Source organism: Tribolium madens, unplaced genomic scaffold, assembly GCF_015345945.1.
Source record: "Tribolium madens isolate multiple individuals breed KSU strain unplaced genomic scaffold, Tmad_KSU_1.1 Scaffold_1;HRSCAF=32;Tcas5.2_LG8, whole genome shotgun sequence".
In the NCBI taxonomy this organism is placed as follows: domain Eukaryota; kingdom Metazoa; phylum Arthropoda; class Insecta; order Coleoptera; family Tenebrionidae; genus Tribolium; species Tribolium madens.
Window position 1 is genome coordinate 2,168,107 of NW_025400984.1, and position 17,550 is coordinate 2,185,656.

General features: G+C 29.8%; 1 protein-coding gene across 1 annotated transcript; it reads left to right on the forward strand.

The window, feature by feature from the left end:
* The first annotated feature begins 3,961 nt into the window (after positions 1-3,961).
* LOC123003826 lies at positions 3,962-7,976 on the forward strand. Its single transcript, XM_044396840.1, has 8 exons — positions 3,962-4,057; positions 4,109-4,132; positions 4,501-4,512; positions 4,569-4,595; positions 4,735-4,746; positions 4,803-4,829; positions 7,466-7,626; positions 7,680-7,976. Exons 1-8 carry the CDS (start codon positions 3,974-3,976, stop codon positions 7,927-7,929), a joined length of 597 nt encoding a protein of 198 aa, XP_044252775.1. The 5' UTR covers positions 3,962-3,973; the 3' UTR covers positions 7,930-7,976.
* The last annotated feature ends 9,574 nt before the right edge of the window (positions 7,977-17,550 follow it).

Below are 17,550 nucleotides of genomic sequence, written 5' to 3' on the forward strand. Positions count from 1 at the left end.
TGATTTGAAGTTTATGACGTTACATCTTTGAAATAGCTGTTAAAACAAGAGTTTTATAGACAATTTAAAAATCGAGGTCGTAGTTTTTAGTTTTAGGGAGCGAGAATTTAAATAGAGCGTAATTTTTAAAATATAAAACTTGTGTTGTCTTCATTATTGCATTGCATTATTGTTTCGTAAAATCGACGCCAAAAACAAATTTCAACTAAAAATTTCAAATTTTAGTTTCAAACGTCAGTCATAATGACAATAAAGCGTGGCTTGATTGACATTTTTTGAACAGACATAAATTTGATGCTCAAAATTTCGTGTATTATACAAATGTCTAATGACAAAAAATAAATGTCAATTTTTTGAACATTTTTTTTCATGTTTCTGGTATTTTATCTTATTTGAAACTTTTCTCTAGGACGCGAGTTCTGGCGCACCCTGTATAGAAGAGCGTATATTAACGGCAACAGAAATGCACCAGAGAAAAAATACCGAGCGATCAAAAAAAAATAGAGTAGGTGGTGATTAAAGTCCTTCAGATGTTAATCTTGATTTTTGACATCAAATGTCAGCGGAAACTTTGACAAGTTTACGTTTTATTCATTTTGAGTGAAATAGTGTTCACTGTAACGCAGAAAATTTTTATTGTTACAAGTTATTACAAAAATGCTGTACAAGACGAAAACGGTGAATTGGTCATTTTCACTTTCAGTTTGTGTGGAAAATTTCTTGCCAACTGTAGAATTTAATCGACGTCTACTCTAATTAATTTTTTTTAACGCACGGTAATTACTAGCTATACAGAGTGTCTCAGCCAGTTGAAAAAGTCCATTACCTTTAAACCGTAAAATTTTTCAAAATCGTATTGATAAACACTAATCTAGTGCATCACCTAAAATTATTTTCAACCATACAACATGTCCCAAAAATAAGTTACGATACAAACTTGTATTTTTTTTAAATAAAACACCGTATGTTTCTTTGCATTTTTGAATGTAGCTTTTTAAAACAACGTTTTTACGCTAAACTTTTATTAGTCGATTTTGCTTAGTTTCAGAGCAGAGACGAAAACATGCACTTTTTAAAAATTCATTACACAAAAACTAAGACAGTTCTTACTTCTGTAAAGAATAAAGTACAGACTTTAAAGCTGTAGTAATTTTTTAGTGTTTTGCATTATTAAAGATTAATAAATTAAGAAGTTTGTTAAAAGTTAAATAACTTAAAAGATTTAAATGGAACACCCTATTTTTTATTTTTGCATCTAATAGATTGATAAATTGTCTATCTAAAAAAATAAACTTTTAATGTTTAGAATCGATAAATGAAAAGGTATTTACATTGAATATTAATTGTAGCAACAATTGTAGCATTGTTGATACTATGGCAACCATAGTAATTTCACAACGGATCACTTATAGAGCAAGAGCCTGCCGTCGCCAGACCTTCGTCATTTTATAAAAGCTGAAAATTTGTCAGCGCATACTACCAACACATGTAGAAACGATGGGCAAGTATGAAGTTTGGGTCGTCGTGGCTTTGGGAGATAACAGGTAGCAAAGAAGTAAAAAATGTTAACTTAAAATTATCAAATAAAAAAGCGTATTTTTTTTTATATTTTCTTCGGAATAATATTAGAAATCACCTCATCCATTGCCAGACACTTAATATAGTGGCAACCCCTTGTTGGACACCCTTAAACTTTAATAAATTGTAACTGTTTTAAAACTGAATTTTATACATGTTACTTGGACAACTATTAGAAGATGTTTTCCCTCAGTAACCAGACAGTTTCGACAGTTTTACCCCCGGCCAGACAAACATATAGGGTAGCTATAGGCCTCCCATGATGATACTTTGTCAAAACTGAATCATATTTATTTTACTTAAAACTTAGAACTTGGCACTTAGAACTATCAAAACTGTCTGGCTAATGGGAAAACATCTTCCAATAGTTACCCAAGTAACATGTATAAAATTCAGCTTTTACACTATATCGTAAGTACAGTTACAATTTATTAAAGTTTAAGAGACTAGGGGTTGCACCGAAGTTAATTGTCTGGCAGTGGTTGAGGTGATTTCTAATATTATTCCGAACAAAATATAAAAAAATTACGCTTTTTTATTTGATAATTTTAAGTTAACATTTTTTACTTCTTTGCTACCTGTTATCTCCCAAAGCCACGATGACCCAAACTTCATACTTGCCCATCGTTTCTACATGTGTTGGAAGTATGCGCTGACAAATTTTCAGCTTTTAGAAAATGACGAAGGTCTGGCGACCACGGGCTCTTAGACTATTATCCGTTGATTTATCCAGAGATTGTAAAAGTCGTTATAAATACTGAAATTCGAATTATTTTATTGTAAAAATAATGAATAATAGATTCAGTTTAACACAAATGTGGTTACTGAGTGATATTTCTTCCATCTCTTGTGCAACTGTGTACTTTTTGGCTACTGAAACAATAGTATTTTTTTTAATGTTTAACGTTAAATATCTTTTTAGTTATGGATTATAAACACCAAACAGTAATAATTTTAGAAAGACAATTTAATAATCTTTTATTCTTCGATACTGTCAAAATTTACGGTTTTTCTCCCGTGGAAGTTTTGACAACTGTTTGGCATTTCTCAATACAAAACGTTAGATTATTTTTAACAGATTTAAAGCAAGTTTAAGCCTTATTGAGTCTAATTGGAAAAGTAAAATGTCATCCACGAGGTGGAATAAAGCGTCGAATAAATAACTATTTAATCTAAAAACAATAAATAGGGTTTCCCATTTAAATTTTATAAGTTATCGAACTTTGAAAAAACGCCTTCATTTTTTTATCTTTGTAAATGCAACACACTAAAAACATGTTACAACCTTATAGCTTGCACCTTCTTCTTTGTGGTAGTAAAAAAATATTTCTAGATGTCTTAGTTTTTGTGTAATTTTTTTTTAAAGTGCATGTTTTTGTCAAAAAAAAAACGTTTTATTTTTGAAACTAAGCAAGATCGACCCATAAAAGTTTAACTTAAAAATATTATCATAAAAATCTACATCCAAAAACGCTAAGAAACATATGGTGTTTTATTTAAAAAAAAAACACAAGTTTGTATTGTAACTTATTTTTGAGACACGCTGTATAGTTGAAAATAATTTTAGGCGATGAACTAGATTAGTATCTATCAATATCCTATATAATTATTTTTAATTTTATCATTTAAAGGTCACTAATGGACTTTTTCAACTCACTGGGACAGGCTGTATAACAACAGATAAATAAAGAAAATCTACTGTTTAATAACATTCACAATAATAGGTATTAAATGTTAAGAGCAAAGTTGCCTTCATAGTTTCTATCACATTGCACACTTAGATGTATTTCCAACATTACAGCCACTTAATGTAGAAAGAATTACCTGACACTTCTTGGCAATGTTAATTTTTTCACAAATGGACTCAATGTTATCCTTCTCCTACTGTATTCGAACTCGGTCTTTTGTGCCATTTTTTTGTAGATTTCCTTTAATTTACTCGGTATTAACTTTGAGAAAGCAATTTAGCAATTTCAACTTTTCTGATTTTATCGGGCACACTCATAGTTTCTGCTTCTCCTTCTTTTGCTTACATTTTCGTTTTTTCTGCACTAAATAATTTGTGTTTTTTGTTGACAAAATTTTTTTGTTTTGTTTGCACTTGTACCATAAATTACTACTATTTTTCTTAAAATTTGACTAAAAAGTTTGCAATTTAAAATGGACCTACAATTCCATTTCGTCTTATCAATGTAAGTTAACAATAAAATTTCATGTGTTTATAATCTTAAAACAATACATATTATTTTCTTAATGATATTATAAAAATTTATTTCTTAGGTTTAAACGTTAAAACTGTTATAATAAAAATCATAATCTTCAAATTTATGTCTATAATTAATAAATACGAGTTTATAAATAAAAATTCAGTTACAAGTTTTACTTCTATCAAAAAATGAACTCCAATCTTTCCGTTCTATTATTTATTTTACTTGGTATTTACACAATAGCTGTTAGAGTAACTGATGATTCTGATGAGGTAAGACAAAACAGCAAAGTAAACAATTATTTAAATCTGTTTCATGTCCAGGATTGCGAAGATGACGAACACAATGTAAGTAAAGCATGATTACTATTAAATTGTTGCTTATACATATTTGGCATTAAATTTGGTACGTATTACACACTTTCAAAAAACTGAAACAAGAACAAATTCAAGAATTGTACAAATATCTAAACTGATATATAAAGAAAGTTATATCGTCATGGACCGAAAGCCATTGAATAATTTATTGCTTCACAATGAAAACGTTTCACTTTTAGCACTTTTAGAAGAAGTGAATTATAATTTATTCTAAATTAATACACAAATATCAGATTATGATTTGTTTTTCTACTCTTACAAGCAGCAAWCTGACAGCAGACGCTCTATTATTGCAGAAAATAATAATAATCTACTTTTAATGATTTCTTTTCTTATAGGATAACAAATGGGTATGTATACGAGTGTAAAATTAAAACCAATTTAAGACATTGCTTTTTAATAACAGAGAGGTTCAGGCTCGTTTAATAAGAAGGTAAGAATTATTTCTAATTTTAAAGGGTAATTTTTCACAATTTTCTACAATTTTCTACTTTTACAAGCAGCAATTTGAGAACAGTCACTGTATTATTGCAGAAAATAAAATCTACTTTTAATGATTTCTTTTCTTATAGGATGACGAATGGGTATGTATACGAGTGTAAAATTAAAACAAACTTAAGACGTTATTTTTTAACAACAGAGGGGTTTAGGCTCGTTTGATAAGAAGGTAAGAATTATTTCTAATTTTAAAGGGTAATTTCCAAAAATTCAAAATAATAATAGTATATCATTCAACGAGAATATAGTGATGGCTACTCTTACTATTTACGAAGATAAGTTTTTTAATCACATAAATAAATAGCCATTATATGCGAGTAGAATACGATGCTTTATCTACGACTATAAAATATTTTCGTTTTTTTGGAATTGACAAAGTCAAGGTTTGGAAGTTGACGTTTTAATTTGAATAATAAAAATGGCAAATTGTGTTCGAACAGTAGGCCATGACGAGCATTCGTATGTTGGCAATCTGCACAGAATATCCGCACAATAATGAAAGATTTTTGATTTATGATATAAGACACTAGTGGCTTAATAAGTAGTATAATGTACCTATAGTTACATAAAAAWCATACTATTTAATAATCGTAGATAAAGAAATTTCTTAGGTGGTGTGACATAGAGTTAATGAAATAGAAAATACGAGAAGACAGCATGAACTACTTACTTAAATGTTAGTTATTGAAACACGTAAAATACAAAAAAAAATATATATATCATTTAATTTTTTTCATGTAAATTTGGTAGAACTGAAAGTGTGAGGTATTAAAAGACATGTCGTTTTATCGAGTTTATAACAAGATCGTTTGTATACGTTAGAGACCCAAATTTCTTCCGGTATTTCGGATAATTAGTCCGGACGGCCGACTTGAAACGACTTCTCATTCGAATTAAAAAAAAATAATTAGAGRTTGTAAAGGAAGTCGACAGCAGTGCGCTAACACTCCATTTAGGTTCTTAGGCTTCTAATTTGCTGCTTTCACATAATTTGGCCAATACAAAATAAAGCGATGTTTAAGTACACTTGCTTTCAAAACTTTCGCGTACACATTCAAAATCAAGTAACAAAAATTTTGCAAAATTTTAGCTGAGTGAATGGGTAATATTGAAATTAGGTTAAATATGACATTGACAGCATTTAAAAAAAATGTGATCGATCCCTCATCCTGGACCCAAATTCCTGTTTTATTATGTTAGTTTATACATAATAATTGCAGATATAAASCAAAAATCTTTACAAAACAAATAATTCGGCAGCAATTAGTGTTTGAATGTAACAGAAATTTATTAATTAAAACAAAACAAAAATATAAATACAAACATTAAAAAAGGTTTTGTCTAGTCGTATTGAAACAGTTTTCCCTTAAATTATCCAAAAAGGCTCTTTCTCCACGTTTGAAATTTTGAGTATTCCCGAAGACGGCCTTTTAGTGAGGGTCCAGTGTTGTTCTTCTCACCTCTTTCTTTTCTCGTAGAAGAGTGGTTTTATCTGGCCCATAATGAGTAAGTAGCAACCCTTATAGTGCACCCATCGTCTAATTTGGGAAGGATGAAAACTTTTTCTTTTTCTATCAGTCGAGGCATTTTGACTTTTCAAACATAAATGTCAGAGCTGATTAATTACAATCCGGATATAATACACCGAAAAATAGGTGTACGCGAAAGTTTTGAAAACAAGTGTATATACAAAATATTTAAATTGTGACTGTAGGAGATTTTATTGCTATTTAGAGTTTTTAAACAGAGCAATCAAAAAGACCTTGTGTCAAGTGGGCGCATTAGGTAGTTGAAGACGTATGTCGCATATGTTAACTAGATGTCAAAAAATTACTTTATAAAAATTAAAATACAATTCTGAATTGTCATTAAGACGTTTTATCTTTCGTATACATACGTTCTAAATTTCTACGCAAGCTTGATAGAAAGAATTTTGTATAAATACAGGGTGCGCCAGAACTCGGGCCCAGAGAAAAATTTCAAGTAAGATAAGATATCAGGAATATGGAAAAAAATTAGACATCTATTTTTTGACATTTGACATTTTTTTGTGTCTATTTGATGATACTGATAATCTTGTATATGTTTTTTTTTACAATTATTTAGTAAAGGTACAAAAATTTTGCCAATAAAAGCCACAAAAATCATTGAACAATTTAGGATACAGCTTCTTTGTTTCCTCTTCTAATAGCCAGCAAAAAAACTTGAAAAATTATTTTTCCAACAGAAATAAGTAGAGTCAAAGTGCAAAATTTAAACTCCCATAAGTTCGAAATTTTTATAGATAAACTTTTTTTTAACATTTTTTCCWTATTCCTGGTATCTTACCTTATATGGCATCTCTCTCTGGGGCGCGAGTTCGGGCGCAGCCTATATGTATAAGATTTCTATTGCTATTTAGATCTATGGCAAGATCAAATAAATTTGTCAAACACAAAATAATTAATTCTACTAAGTACTGAAAGGTTTTTTGAAAGACAGAAAAACCACAAGTTGTGACTTCTTCGCAAATATGTAATTCAAAACTTCTAAAAAGTTGTAATTTACAAACCAAATTATTTTTTATTAGACAGTTGGTCACCATGAAAATTTGTAAATGTTTGTAAATTAAGCAAAGCCTTTTAGCTTCGACTCCAAATTTATTTGATCATACGATATGCCTTCTCTGGGAACCAATTTTATTGTATCTAAGAAAATGCAATGGGGGGACAATTTAGAAGACGAATACTAATAAGTATTAAAATTATTATTTTTTACTAAATATTGGATAAAATTAGCACTTTGTTAACAACTTATCTGGTGTAGTCCAACAAGTACGCATTCTTAAGAAACCCAAAAAGCGGTCTTGTGTTAGCCGCTTATGACGATGTGGTTACAGTTGAATACTTTAACGGTTATCCAGCGCAGTTGTGGAAAGCAGAAAGTGCATCTCCTGGTACATTTTATGTCATTAACAAAGCTTCTGGGTAAAGTGAAAATGTATTAAAATCGCTCWATATAAATTTCTATTTTGTTACAGTAAAATTGCATATATGGATTATAAAGGTCGAAAAAAAATTAATCAAGTAATTACAATACCGAAATATGCTTTAAATGAAAACAATAAGTGGAGTGGTAAATGGTTCATTAATTCTGATAATACAATTGTTACTTCCCGAGATTCAATGGCGCTAACTATAAGTGGTGAAAATATCTCGGCTGGAAATGAGGTGCTAGGGACTCCTAAAAATGGAAGAGCCAGCCAATTGTTTATTTTTCAGTATGATTAGATATTTTGTAACAATTTTTAAGAATTAATATACATCATTATATTACTGAAGTGTGTTTTTTATATTGATTTAAAATTTATTAGAATTAAGGATTAATAACTAAAAAATCAATTTTTAAACACAAGTTTTATTAATTGATGAGTTGATGACTGATTAGTAATTTTTTGCAAAATTTTCTGTATCACTATARAGGGTATTTCACGAATGATAATGAGCCTGACCAAATTTGAACAGCAGCCAGCAATACATTTGCATAGGCTTTAAAATAAATACAACATAGTTGTCGCGTGACTCACACAAAGAAACTGACAAGACAGGAAACACAATTTTTAAGGTTATTTGTCTATCTACCATTGGAAAACACTTTAGTGATTCAAACCTTTTTGGAGCTTTTCTATTCAGGAAATATTGTCTTTAGAAAGGTTCAACGYTAGAAGCATTTTTGCCKAATTCGCCATAAATGAGAATCAGATCTGTTTTCTCATCGTTCGAATGCATTTTYACTTTTTGCTAAATTTAATATTAGTTGTGACAAATAAAATTATTGGAAGCAAAACTATCGTGGATTCATTATCGYTTTTTCAAACAAAGCGATATCTAAAATAWCCAAGTTAACTTTGCAAATGTATTGTGGGTTGTATTTTCAATTCCGTCAAGCTCATTATCACTCGTGAAATACCTACCCTGTATTTCTAATATAAAATTTTACATTTTTGGTTGGTGGTAAATATAGACATATTTTACTTCTTATGTTGCCTTTAATATACGCTCTACTATAAAGTACATCATCAATCACAACGTCTAGTACATAATAGTTATTTATATACCAAGTCAGTAAAGTGATACTTTATCGAACGAGTCTGAGATTATGAGCAGAGCGAGCAAGACAAGTAACAGGCGAGTTCGATAATATCACTTTACTGACGTGTTGCACACAAAATTTTATCGCCAACCGTAAAGATTCCTAAAAAATGGAGAAAAAAATTATAAGTTACCAGTGATATCACGTTTTAGTATGGCAGTTTACACAGATATAAAAATAACAGCAAATACAAAATAAATCTACTTATTATTAGTTATATTAAACGTGAACGTGCACCCTGGCGGATTATTGAAATTAATTTCTGAACTCGAAGGCTTTTCATTTGAAAATGTTTGAGGATTAGAATCTATGTTAACAATTTGCAAATCTTTAGAAGAATTAGAAGAATTATCATTGATAACAACTGTGTTGTCAGTTTGAACTTTACTTAAAATGGTCTTTGCAATATTTGCGGCAGGTAAAATGTTTGATTTGTACAGTACAATAAAGTGTTTGTTTACTTCCGAAAATTGCTATGGTAATGCATGGGTTTATTGATGGTTGGCGATAAAATACTCTTATCTTGACACTTTTTTTTCTTTCTTTACAATAATTTCAAAATTTAGTAAAATTTCATATTTAATATTAGTATTGGAAAAAACTTTAAAGACTTATTATACAGAGTGCGCCAGAACTCGCGCCCCAGAGAAAAATTCCATATAAGGTAAGATACCAGGAAGATGAAAAAAATGTTAAAAAAATTTTATCTATAAAACTTTAAAAGTTATGAGGGTTTAAAGTTTTGCACTTCGACTCTATTTATTTCTGTTGAAAAAATAATTTTCCAAGTTTTTTTGCTATAGGCTATTAAAAGAGGAAACCAGGAAGCTGTATTCTAAATTGTAACTCTGTTCAATGTTATTTGTGGCTTTTACTGGCAAAATTTTTGTCCCTTTACTAAATAATTGTAAAAAAACATATACAAGATCATCAGTATCATTAAATAGATATAAAAAAATGTCAAATGTCAAAAAATAAATGTCAAAATTTTTTGACAGATAGAATTTTTTAAACATTTTTTTCATGTTCCTGGTATCTTACCTTACTTGAAAATTGTCTCTGGGGCGCGAGTTCTGGCGCACCCTGTATAGTTATATAATTTCTAAAAGTCTCGTTCTAGCTCCCCAACGGTTGCTAGAATTTAAATGTACCTCGATTTTTAAACTGTCTATAAAACTCTTGTTGTCCTAATTGTTATTTGATGTTAACTGAATACTTTCTGTATAAAAGAATTTATGTGTCAAAGGTTTCGACTACTGGTACTAGTTTTTTTTCTTTCATTTATATCTGGGATCTTTGTATCTAACTAAAGTAGAAATAATTGCATACAGATGTTACACTTTAAAAAATTATGACTTACTATTGACATAAAATAAAAGTCTTATGGACAATATAAGCATGATTTTTATGATAACAACTTTTAATGATTTCATTTAAATTTTTAGCAGCAAATGAATATCGWACTATTTTAAACAAAAAAATGGATTATGGACGTATTAAAAACGTAATATACAGTTTTATGATTAAAAGTAATAATAATAATAATGATAAAGATCGTATAAAAAATAATAGAAACCAAATTTCCAGTATTTTTGTAATCTTAAGTTGGCAYACCTGCATACTATTGCGGACAAAATACTTTGGTCCGTCGTCTGCGTTGATTGATAGTAATAATAAGTCTACGCAATGTCAAAAAAATGGCCGTTGAGGGAGCGACAAGTCCGCGCTCCAATGGAATGTATACTTTGGTTTGAAAACTTGATAAATTTACTTTTGTGTTTTATGGGTTGTATAATAATTTTTTTATTGATTGTAATTTTTTCTACGAACTAGACCAAAAACATTTATTATTAATTATAACATTTTATAAGCAAATTTAATTTAATTTATTAAAAAAAATAAATACATATTTACATTTAGGTTACATAGTTATTTTTAATCTTTACAATTTTACAAGAAAATTATTATTTCTTCAATACTTCAAATAAAAAACACAAGGATTAATTTTATTCTCTATTAATTAGTTCTTTATTATTCTCTATCACTTTTTTGCTTTGAGAAAACCCCTTGAGAATTTTCCATATATTTGTTCAAAGTTGTTTTGGATGGAGCTTTTAAAAACTGACTTRTTGCCAATTCATAATCTTTTGSAGAAGTGTACCTRCAGGCAATACAATAACSTACTGTAACCTCAGACCATTTTGCGTTTTTTTTAGGGAATAATTATAAATTTGCTCAAGTAAAAACAGAGCCCTTGGTTCTAAGTCCTTTGAATCTGACTCAATTTCCACTACACAATGTTGACCTTTACTGTAATTGTCAACTTTTTCCTGCATTTTCTTTTTTTTAAGTTTTTTTTGGTATAGCTTATTCAACTTTTGAAATCTTACATTTGCTTCCTGTAACTTTTTTTCTAAATTTTGAATTTTATCTAGTAAGACAAATTTTTCTTCCGAACTTATTGCATCTAGAAATTTTTTTAAATCAAAATCATGAGTCTCACCTACTTTTAAATCGCTTTGTTGATTAAAATCTTGAAATTAAGTAATTTTTGTCAAATAAGTCTAGAGATTGTCGTTTCTAACGGCTTACGTTCTGTATTAATGGAAGTGGTAAAGATTATCTGAAAACGAGTAATTCTTTTATAATTCAACAGCAAGGATAGAACAATGGAATAAAATTTGGTTACATTTTTGTTTTGATAATAGCTCGTTATTTCAAAGCGTTTTCCACAAATCACGGAATTTGGGGGTATATTGCCAATAGTACCAAATATTCTCTTAATCCATTCGTTCTTTTTTTTATTAAAGAAATCGCTTCAACCGCAAGGGTTATTAGCGTCTAACGTAAAAAATATAATTACATTATGTTATTACTATTATATACAATACAATCAAGTAAGATATTTAGATTTCGTCGTAATATTTGGTTCTTTGGAGTAGTTTCTTTAGAGCTGGCCAGTTAGATGTCAGAATGGTTTTTAGGTCATCAGCGACGTCACATGAAGAGCGAATTCCTTTTATTTCACGACATAGTAGTAAATGTTTAACATCTAGTTTAACTCTTTTACATTTTTTTTCTTTTGATTTTTACTTTTTGGAAATCATTATAAAGTTACATCCTCTTCTTCCCTTTGTCTACAGTTTGAATATTTGACATTTTAAGAATCCTAATGTAATATCTGAAACAATGATACTATTGATACAATAGATTTCTTTTTTCTAAAAAGAAAAGCCTATATCTTAATGATAAGAGCAAATCTTGGACGTTTTATTCTTGTATTTGACATTTTACCAAGTACAGTTCTTCTCCCGTCTAGAGCACAGTTAATGATTATTAATATTTTAGATGTTGTCAAATCTTTTACTTATGACTCACGTTCGTGGTAATCAACATTACAATCAATTATCTTATTTAGAAAGAGGTCAAAATTGTGAGAGTACACAAGGTTTTATACCCTTTCGTAAAGTGGCCAGAAAATTGGGTCGAAGTGACTACAATCATTCGAGCATGGAGGGTTTGGTCCAACGAAAATCCAAAAAGGAGAAGGAAAGGAAGTTGTCAGCCACTAATTACAAATACACGTCAAAAAGGGCGTCTTCGGTGACTATCTTTAGTTAATCCGTTTGAGACAACTGGGTCAGTGGGGGCTACTTGGAAGGCTGTTCTAAAAAGAAATGTATTTGAAAAGACAGATGCAATGATTTAGAAAATATTTTGAAAAATTACTGACTTGTTTTTGATTATTAAGTGATATTTAGTCGATTCGTTTAGACCAGAAAAAGTTTTCAAGTAAAATTTCAAAATACCTACTCTAATGAATCAAGTACCTAGTTGAGGCTGTTTTTTTTTTCTTTCAGTGATTTTGGGTCTTTTATATCTATCTAGCATAAACTAAATAAATAAAATAAATATACTACACATCATTACTATAATGCTTACGAGAATTTTGTCAATGCCATTTACTTTCAATCTATTTTAGAAAAAAATGGTTTTATTCTATATTTAGCGAAGGACATGTACCACATTTTTTTTAGTTACAAAAAGTACCTATTTTCTAAAAAAGAACAATTTCCTTTCTGTTTATTGAATTTCGCATCACAAATAAAAGAGCGGTTTTCTAGAGAGTAAATTATTTTGGAAGACTACGAGTATGTAGGTGCAATACAATATAAAAGTAGGAAAGCGCTTTCAAGTTCCTAGATTCAGGATCACGTACGGCTTGTTAAGGCTAATCTCTCCACCTTAACTTTGACAACACCTTCGCAAAGTAGATTTGTTACTTCACGAAAGCTTGCTTTATTCCGTAACAGCTTTTTTCCTTTATTTATTGCACGAAACTCTGCATTTGACTAAGCTACGATGGTGCAAAAATTAATTAGAAAAAAAAACGAGAGGCAAACGAAGGATTTATTCGGAACTGCGAATATGGATTGGTTGAACGCGGAGGCTGCTTTGCACATATTTTATTTTTAAATTAGTTCCGCTGATTTTAATAGAAAAATGATTAAATATCGTTCTTCAGCGGTAAGTTTCCGATTCACGCTTGATTTAATAAACAAGTAATAAGTCAAAGGTAGGGTTAAAGGCACTTTTTTTATTTGAACTAGGAATGTTTCGTTCAGTTTAAAGAAAATATACAGGGTGATTCACGAGGAATAATGAGCCTGACCAAATTCTCAATGCAACCAACATTGCATTTTCATAGGTCCGGTAGATTTTAAAGACTATTTYTAATAAATATGAAATCATAGCGAGCACACTTACAATGCGTCAGTTTTGACATTAAAATAATGAAAAASAGAAGTAATTGAAATACCAACACAAAAATGGGTATTATTAGCGGAAGGCACCCATTCAAGCTTTATCCAGTGGTATCTTTCGCTTTGATAACTTAACAGGAACCCAATTTGCTCAAAAACTAACTTGATATGTCAAAAAGTGCTCTTTCTTTCGGGATATCATTGGGCATCACACAGGCAGCAGGAGATGCATTCTTGACACATTCTCCAMAAGCTAAAATCATATCAGTCTTCTCATCATGAAATAAGTCCACATTTTGATCAGTTTATATTAAATTTGTAGCGTTTGTCAAAAATGACAATGATTGATGAAATAACACAAGGCGACAAAAAAAAAGTCATGTCGTGACAACTTGACAAATTTTATATCATTTTGTTCGTCTCAGTGAGACAAATCAAATGCACTAAAAGAAATTTCAAAAAGTCCACACACTTAGAACTAAATATTTTTTTCTAATTTAAATGAATTTAAAATACTTTAACTTTAAAAAATCATTACTCAATAACTATTATGCCGATTTGCTTCAAATAAAGACCATTCTAAAGGGATGGCCTTGCCCTTTAAGATGATATGAAATTTAAAATTGAATATTGGCAAACTTTTTTTTTCATCATTACCATCGTGTAGAGCATCTCTTTATTAGTTGTAATCCAAATTTTCAAAAGAATATATCGAGTGGTTTTCAAGATATGATTTTTTGAAATCAAGGTTTGCTAATTAAGCACTGCTCCATATAGGAGAAATGCATGTTAATCTTACTTAAAATTGCATTTTTATAAAAGTATGTTTTACTTCTTTTGCTTAAAAATGGTTAATTGCACCTTCTTTGTTCTAATTAGAATAAACAAAAACAGTTTGTTTACTTAAAACAAATAAAGAGTATCAGCGTACTAATTAAAGCAAATAAAGAGTTTTGTTGTTGTAAAAATGATCACTGATCATTGAGCAAAGAGGATCTAGAAGTTTAAGACACTAGCCTTAAATATAAGGGCAAATCTTTTTCAAATCAAATCACTTTCCATTCACATTTCGACTTGTTCACTTTGTTCTACCTTTCTGAACTTTTTTTGAGTAGGTTCTGAGCAAATGCTTTCTCATCACTTTCGACTGATGTTAAATGGAATAAGTCACCTGATTTATTTTATGGGTACATTCTACGATTAGCTTCAATTAGCTTGTAGGTAGTAGTTGTTGTCTTAACAGTTGCACACGAAGCAACTGACTTATTGCATTCAACATCAGTAGAAAGTGATGAGAAAGCATTTGCTGAGAACATTTTCAAAAAAAAGTTCAGAAAGCTAGAACAAAGTGAACAAGTCGAAATCTGAATGGAACGTGATTTGATTTGAAAAAGATTTGCCCTTATATTTAAGGCTCGTGCCTTAAACTTCTAGATCCTCTTTGCTCAATGATCAGTGGTCATTTTTGCAACAAAAAAACTTTTTATTTGCTTTAATTAGTACGCAGGTACTCTTTATTTGTTTTAAGTAAACAAACAGTTTTTGTTTATTCTAATTAGAACAAAGAAGATGGAATTGACAATTTTTAAACAACAGAAGAGTCTTAAAACAAATATTTTTATAAAAATGCAATTTTAAGTAAGATTAACATGCATTTCTCCTTTATGGCGTAACACCAAAATTGCATAACTTAACTTCAAAAAATCATATCTTAAAAACTACTCGATATATTATTTTAAAAATTTGGATTCTTACTAATAAAAAGATGCTCTACACGGTGATGATGAAGAAAAAAATACTCGTAGGGTTTTTCTTAGATTACTTCGATTTACTTCCAACTTTTTCGAACACTGTTCGAAGAAAAGTTTTCCAATATTCAATTTCAAATTTTATATCATTCTAAAGGGCAAGACCATACCTTTAGAGTGGTCTTTATTTGAAGGAAATCGGCCTAATAGTTATTGAGTAATGATTTTTTAAAGTTAAAGTATTTTAAATTCATTTAAATTCGAAAAAAAAAATTAGTTTAAAGTGTGTGGACTTTTTGATTTTTTTTCAGTGCATTTGATTTGTCTCACTGAAACGAACAAAATGATATAAAATTTGTCAAGTTGTCACGACATGATTTTTTCTTGTCGCCTTGTTTTATATGCTCAAATTTACGGGGGAACTAAATTTTAACAGTGAATTAAATTAGTGAATTAATTTTGAATCCGTCTTCTGTAAACCGGCTCCCAGAGTAATAAATAAATRATTTCAACAACAAAGAAACCTGTGTAGTAGGCACCGTGGATTCAAATTATATTTTTTTAAGTGTCGCAAAGCAACTTGCAAAAATGTAATGGTGGTTGCATCGAGAATTTGGTCAGGCTCATTATTCCTCGTAAATCACCCTGTATTATAAATACCAGAAACATTTTCGAAGAAAAGTAGGTACAGCATTCGGTTGAAATTTTATTCTTTATTTTAATGTCTGCGGATGTAATATTTAGAAGATTGGGCAGCGGCTCGAGCACTTGGTGTCATATTTTAATGTAGAAATTTATAACTTTATTGCCGCGATAGTTACGGCGCCGTTAAACTTGCCGATGAATTTCAACGTGCCTCATAAAACTTGCATTAGAGTCTACAGTTAGTACAGCTAGACAGGTTATGGCGTCGTTACATTGAGCATTGCTTTATGTTTTAATCTGTATCGGTAACGGTCGCTTGGCTATTATCAAAATATTTTGTTTGAAAACCAAAAAAATATTATAACTCTAGGGCATTTAAATATAAATACAGAAAAATTGAAACAAATACGAGGTGTTAAAACAAGATTCTAAAATATTTAAGAAGACAATAGTATGATCCAAAATAAACAAAAAAGTCTGCGAAGTGACGGTTTTAAAAATATCGAATGTGAAAGTTTTAGAATTTTTAGTAGAACTTTTTAATTTTTGTTTGAACAGATTGCAAATAATTATTTTAAAAAATAAATAATCTTCGATATCTCCGAAACCGTTACTTTGAGGACCCATCTTTATTAAGACTTTTTTATTTGTTTAAGTCCATACTATTACCTCCTGAAATACTTTACAATCTTTTTTAAACATCCTGTATTTCAACTTTGTAACATTTTTAGTATCGTCGAGRCATTCTTGCCTGTGTCAAATCTCATGGATGAGTTTTAGATCGAATAGCAACCAAGCGAAAGTAATTCCATACCGTTTCCGATAATTCCGAAAGACGTTAACTGTGAAAATCCCACGACTGCAGACCATTTTATCGAAYGAAGTTTACCAAAATCCCGGCAACTAAATATTTAAGGCCGCTTGCAAAACTTTAATTTCGTGGAATACTGGCATACCTGTCTGACTTTCGGGATCAAGAGTTAATTTGAATGGATTTATTAAGCCAATTTCATTGGGTGAAAATGATTTTGCTACAATTTTTTCAACTAAAAAGTAATTGAAGATGCAACACTTGAATATTAAGTTGTTTAGAATTGTTTCATTCAATACGAAATACACATTCCAATTTAAAATTTGTCGTTTTTGTTTTGTTACGATTCAAATATTTCTTGCTTTTGAGAGAAAGCACAAYTAGAAATTTCACTCCAACATCCAATATGTACGCTCGTTAAATAATCAAAAGCTTCTATCTGCCGATTTTACGATTTTCAAGTCGACAACTTGAATTTTTGTCGATTTTATACGTACGGTAACTGTTAGCATTTTACTTGTTAGAAGATACTTGTCAAACTTTTTGTTTTGAACTGTCACGCCGGTGCTGTGCCTAAGAAGATGTCGTAATTAGTATAGTTATTATATTTTATCTGGTGTTGAACGTCAAAAAATTTATATGAACTTTTCAAGAAGTTATAATTTTTTTATTAATACAGATGTCCGGAAAGTCGCGCACCTCCGACATCGCGCGGTGCTCTAGACAACAAGAAAAAAGTTCAAAAAAATCTATCTATAAAAATTTCGGAACTATGCGAGTTTAAATTTTGCA

What these genes read in the sequence shown, in the direction of transcription:
- LOC123003826 (XM_044396840.1), top strand. Translation starts at nt 3,974, where the DNA reads ATGAACTCCAATCTTTCCGTTCTATTATTTATTTTACTTGGTATTTAC. An exon ending in TAACTGATGATTCTGATGAG is followed by an intron (nt 4,058 to 4,108) that starts GTAAGACAAAAC and finishes TTTCATGTCCAG; the next exon opens with GATTGCGAAGATGACGAACA. An exon ending in TAGGCTCGTTTGATAAGAAG is followed by an intron (nt 4,830 to 7,465) that starts GTAAGAATTATT and finishes TATCTGGTGTAG; the next exon opens with TCCAACAAGTACGCATTCTT.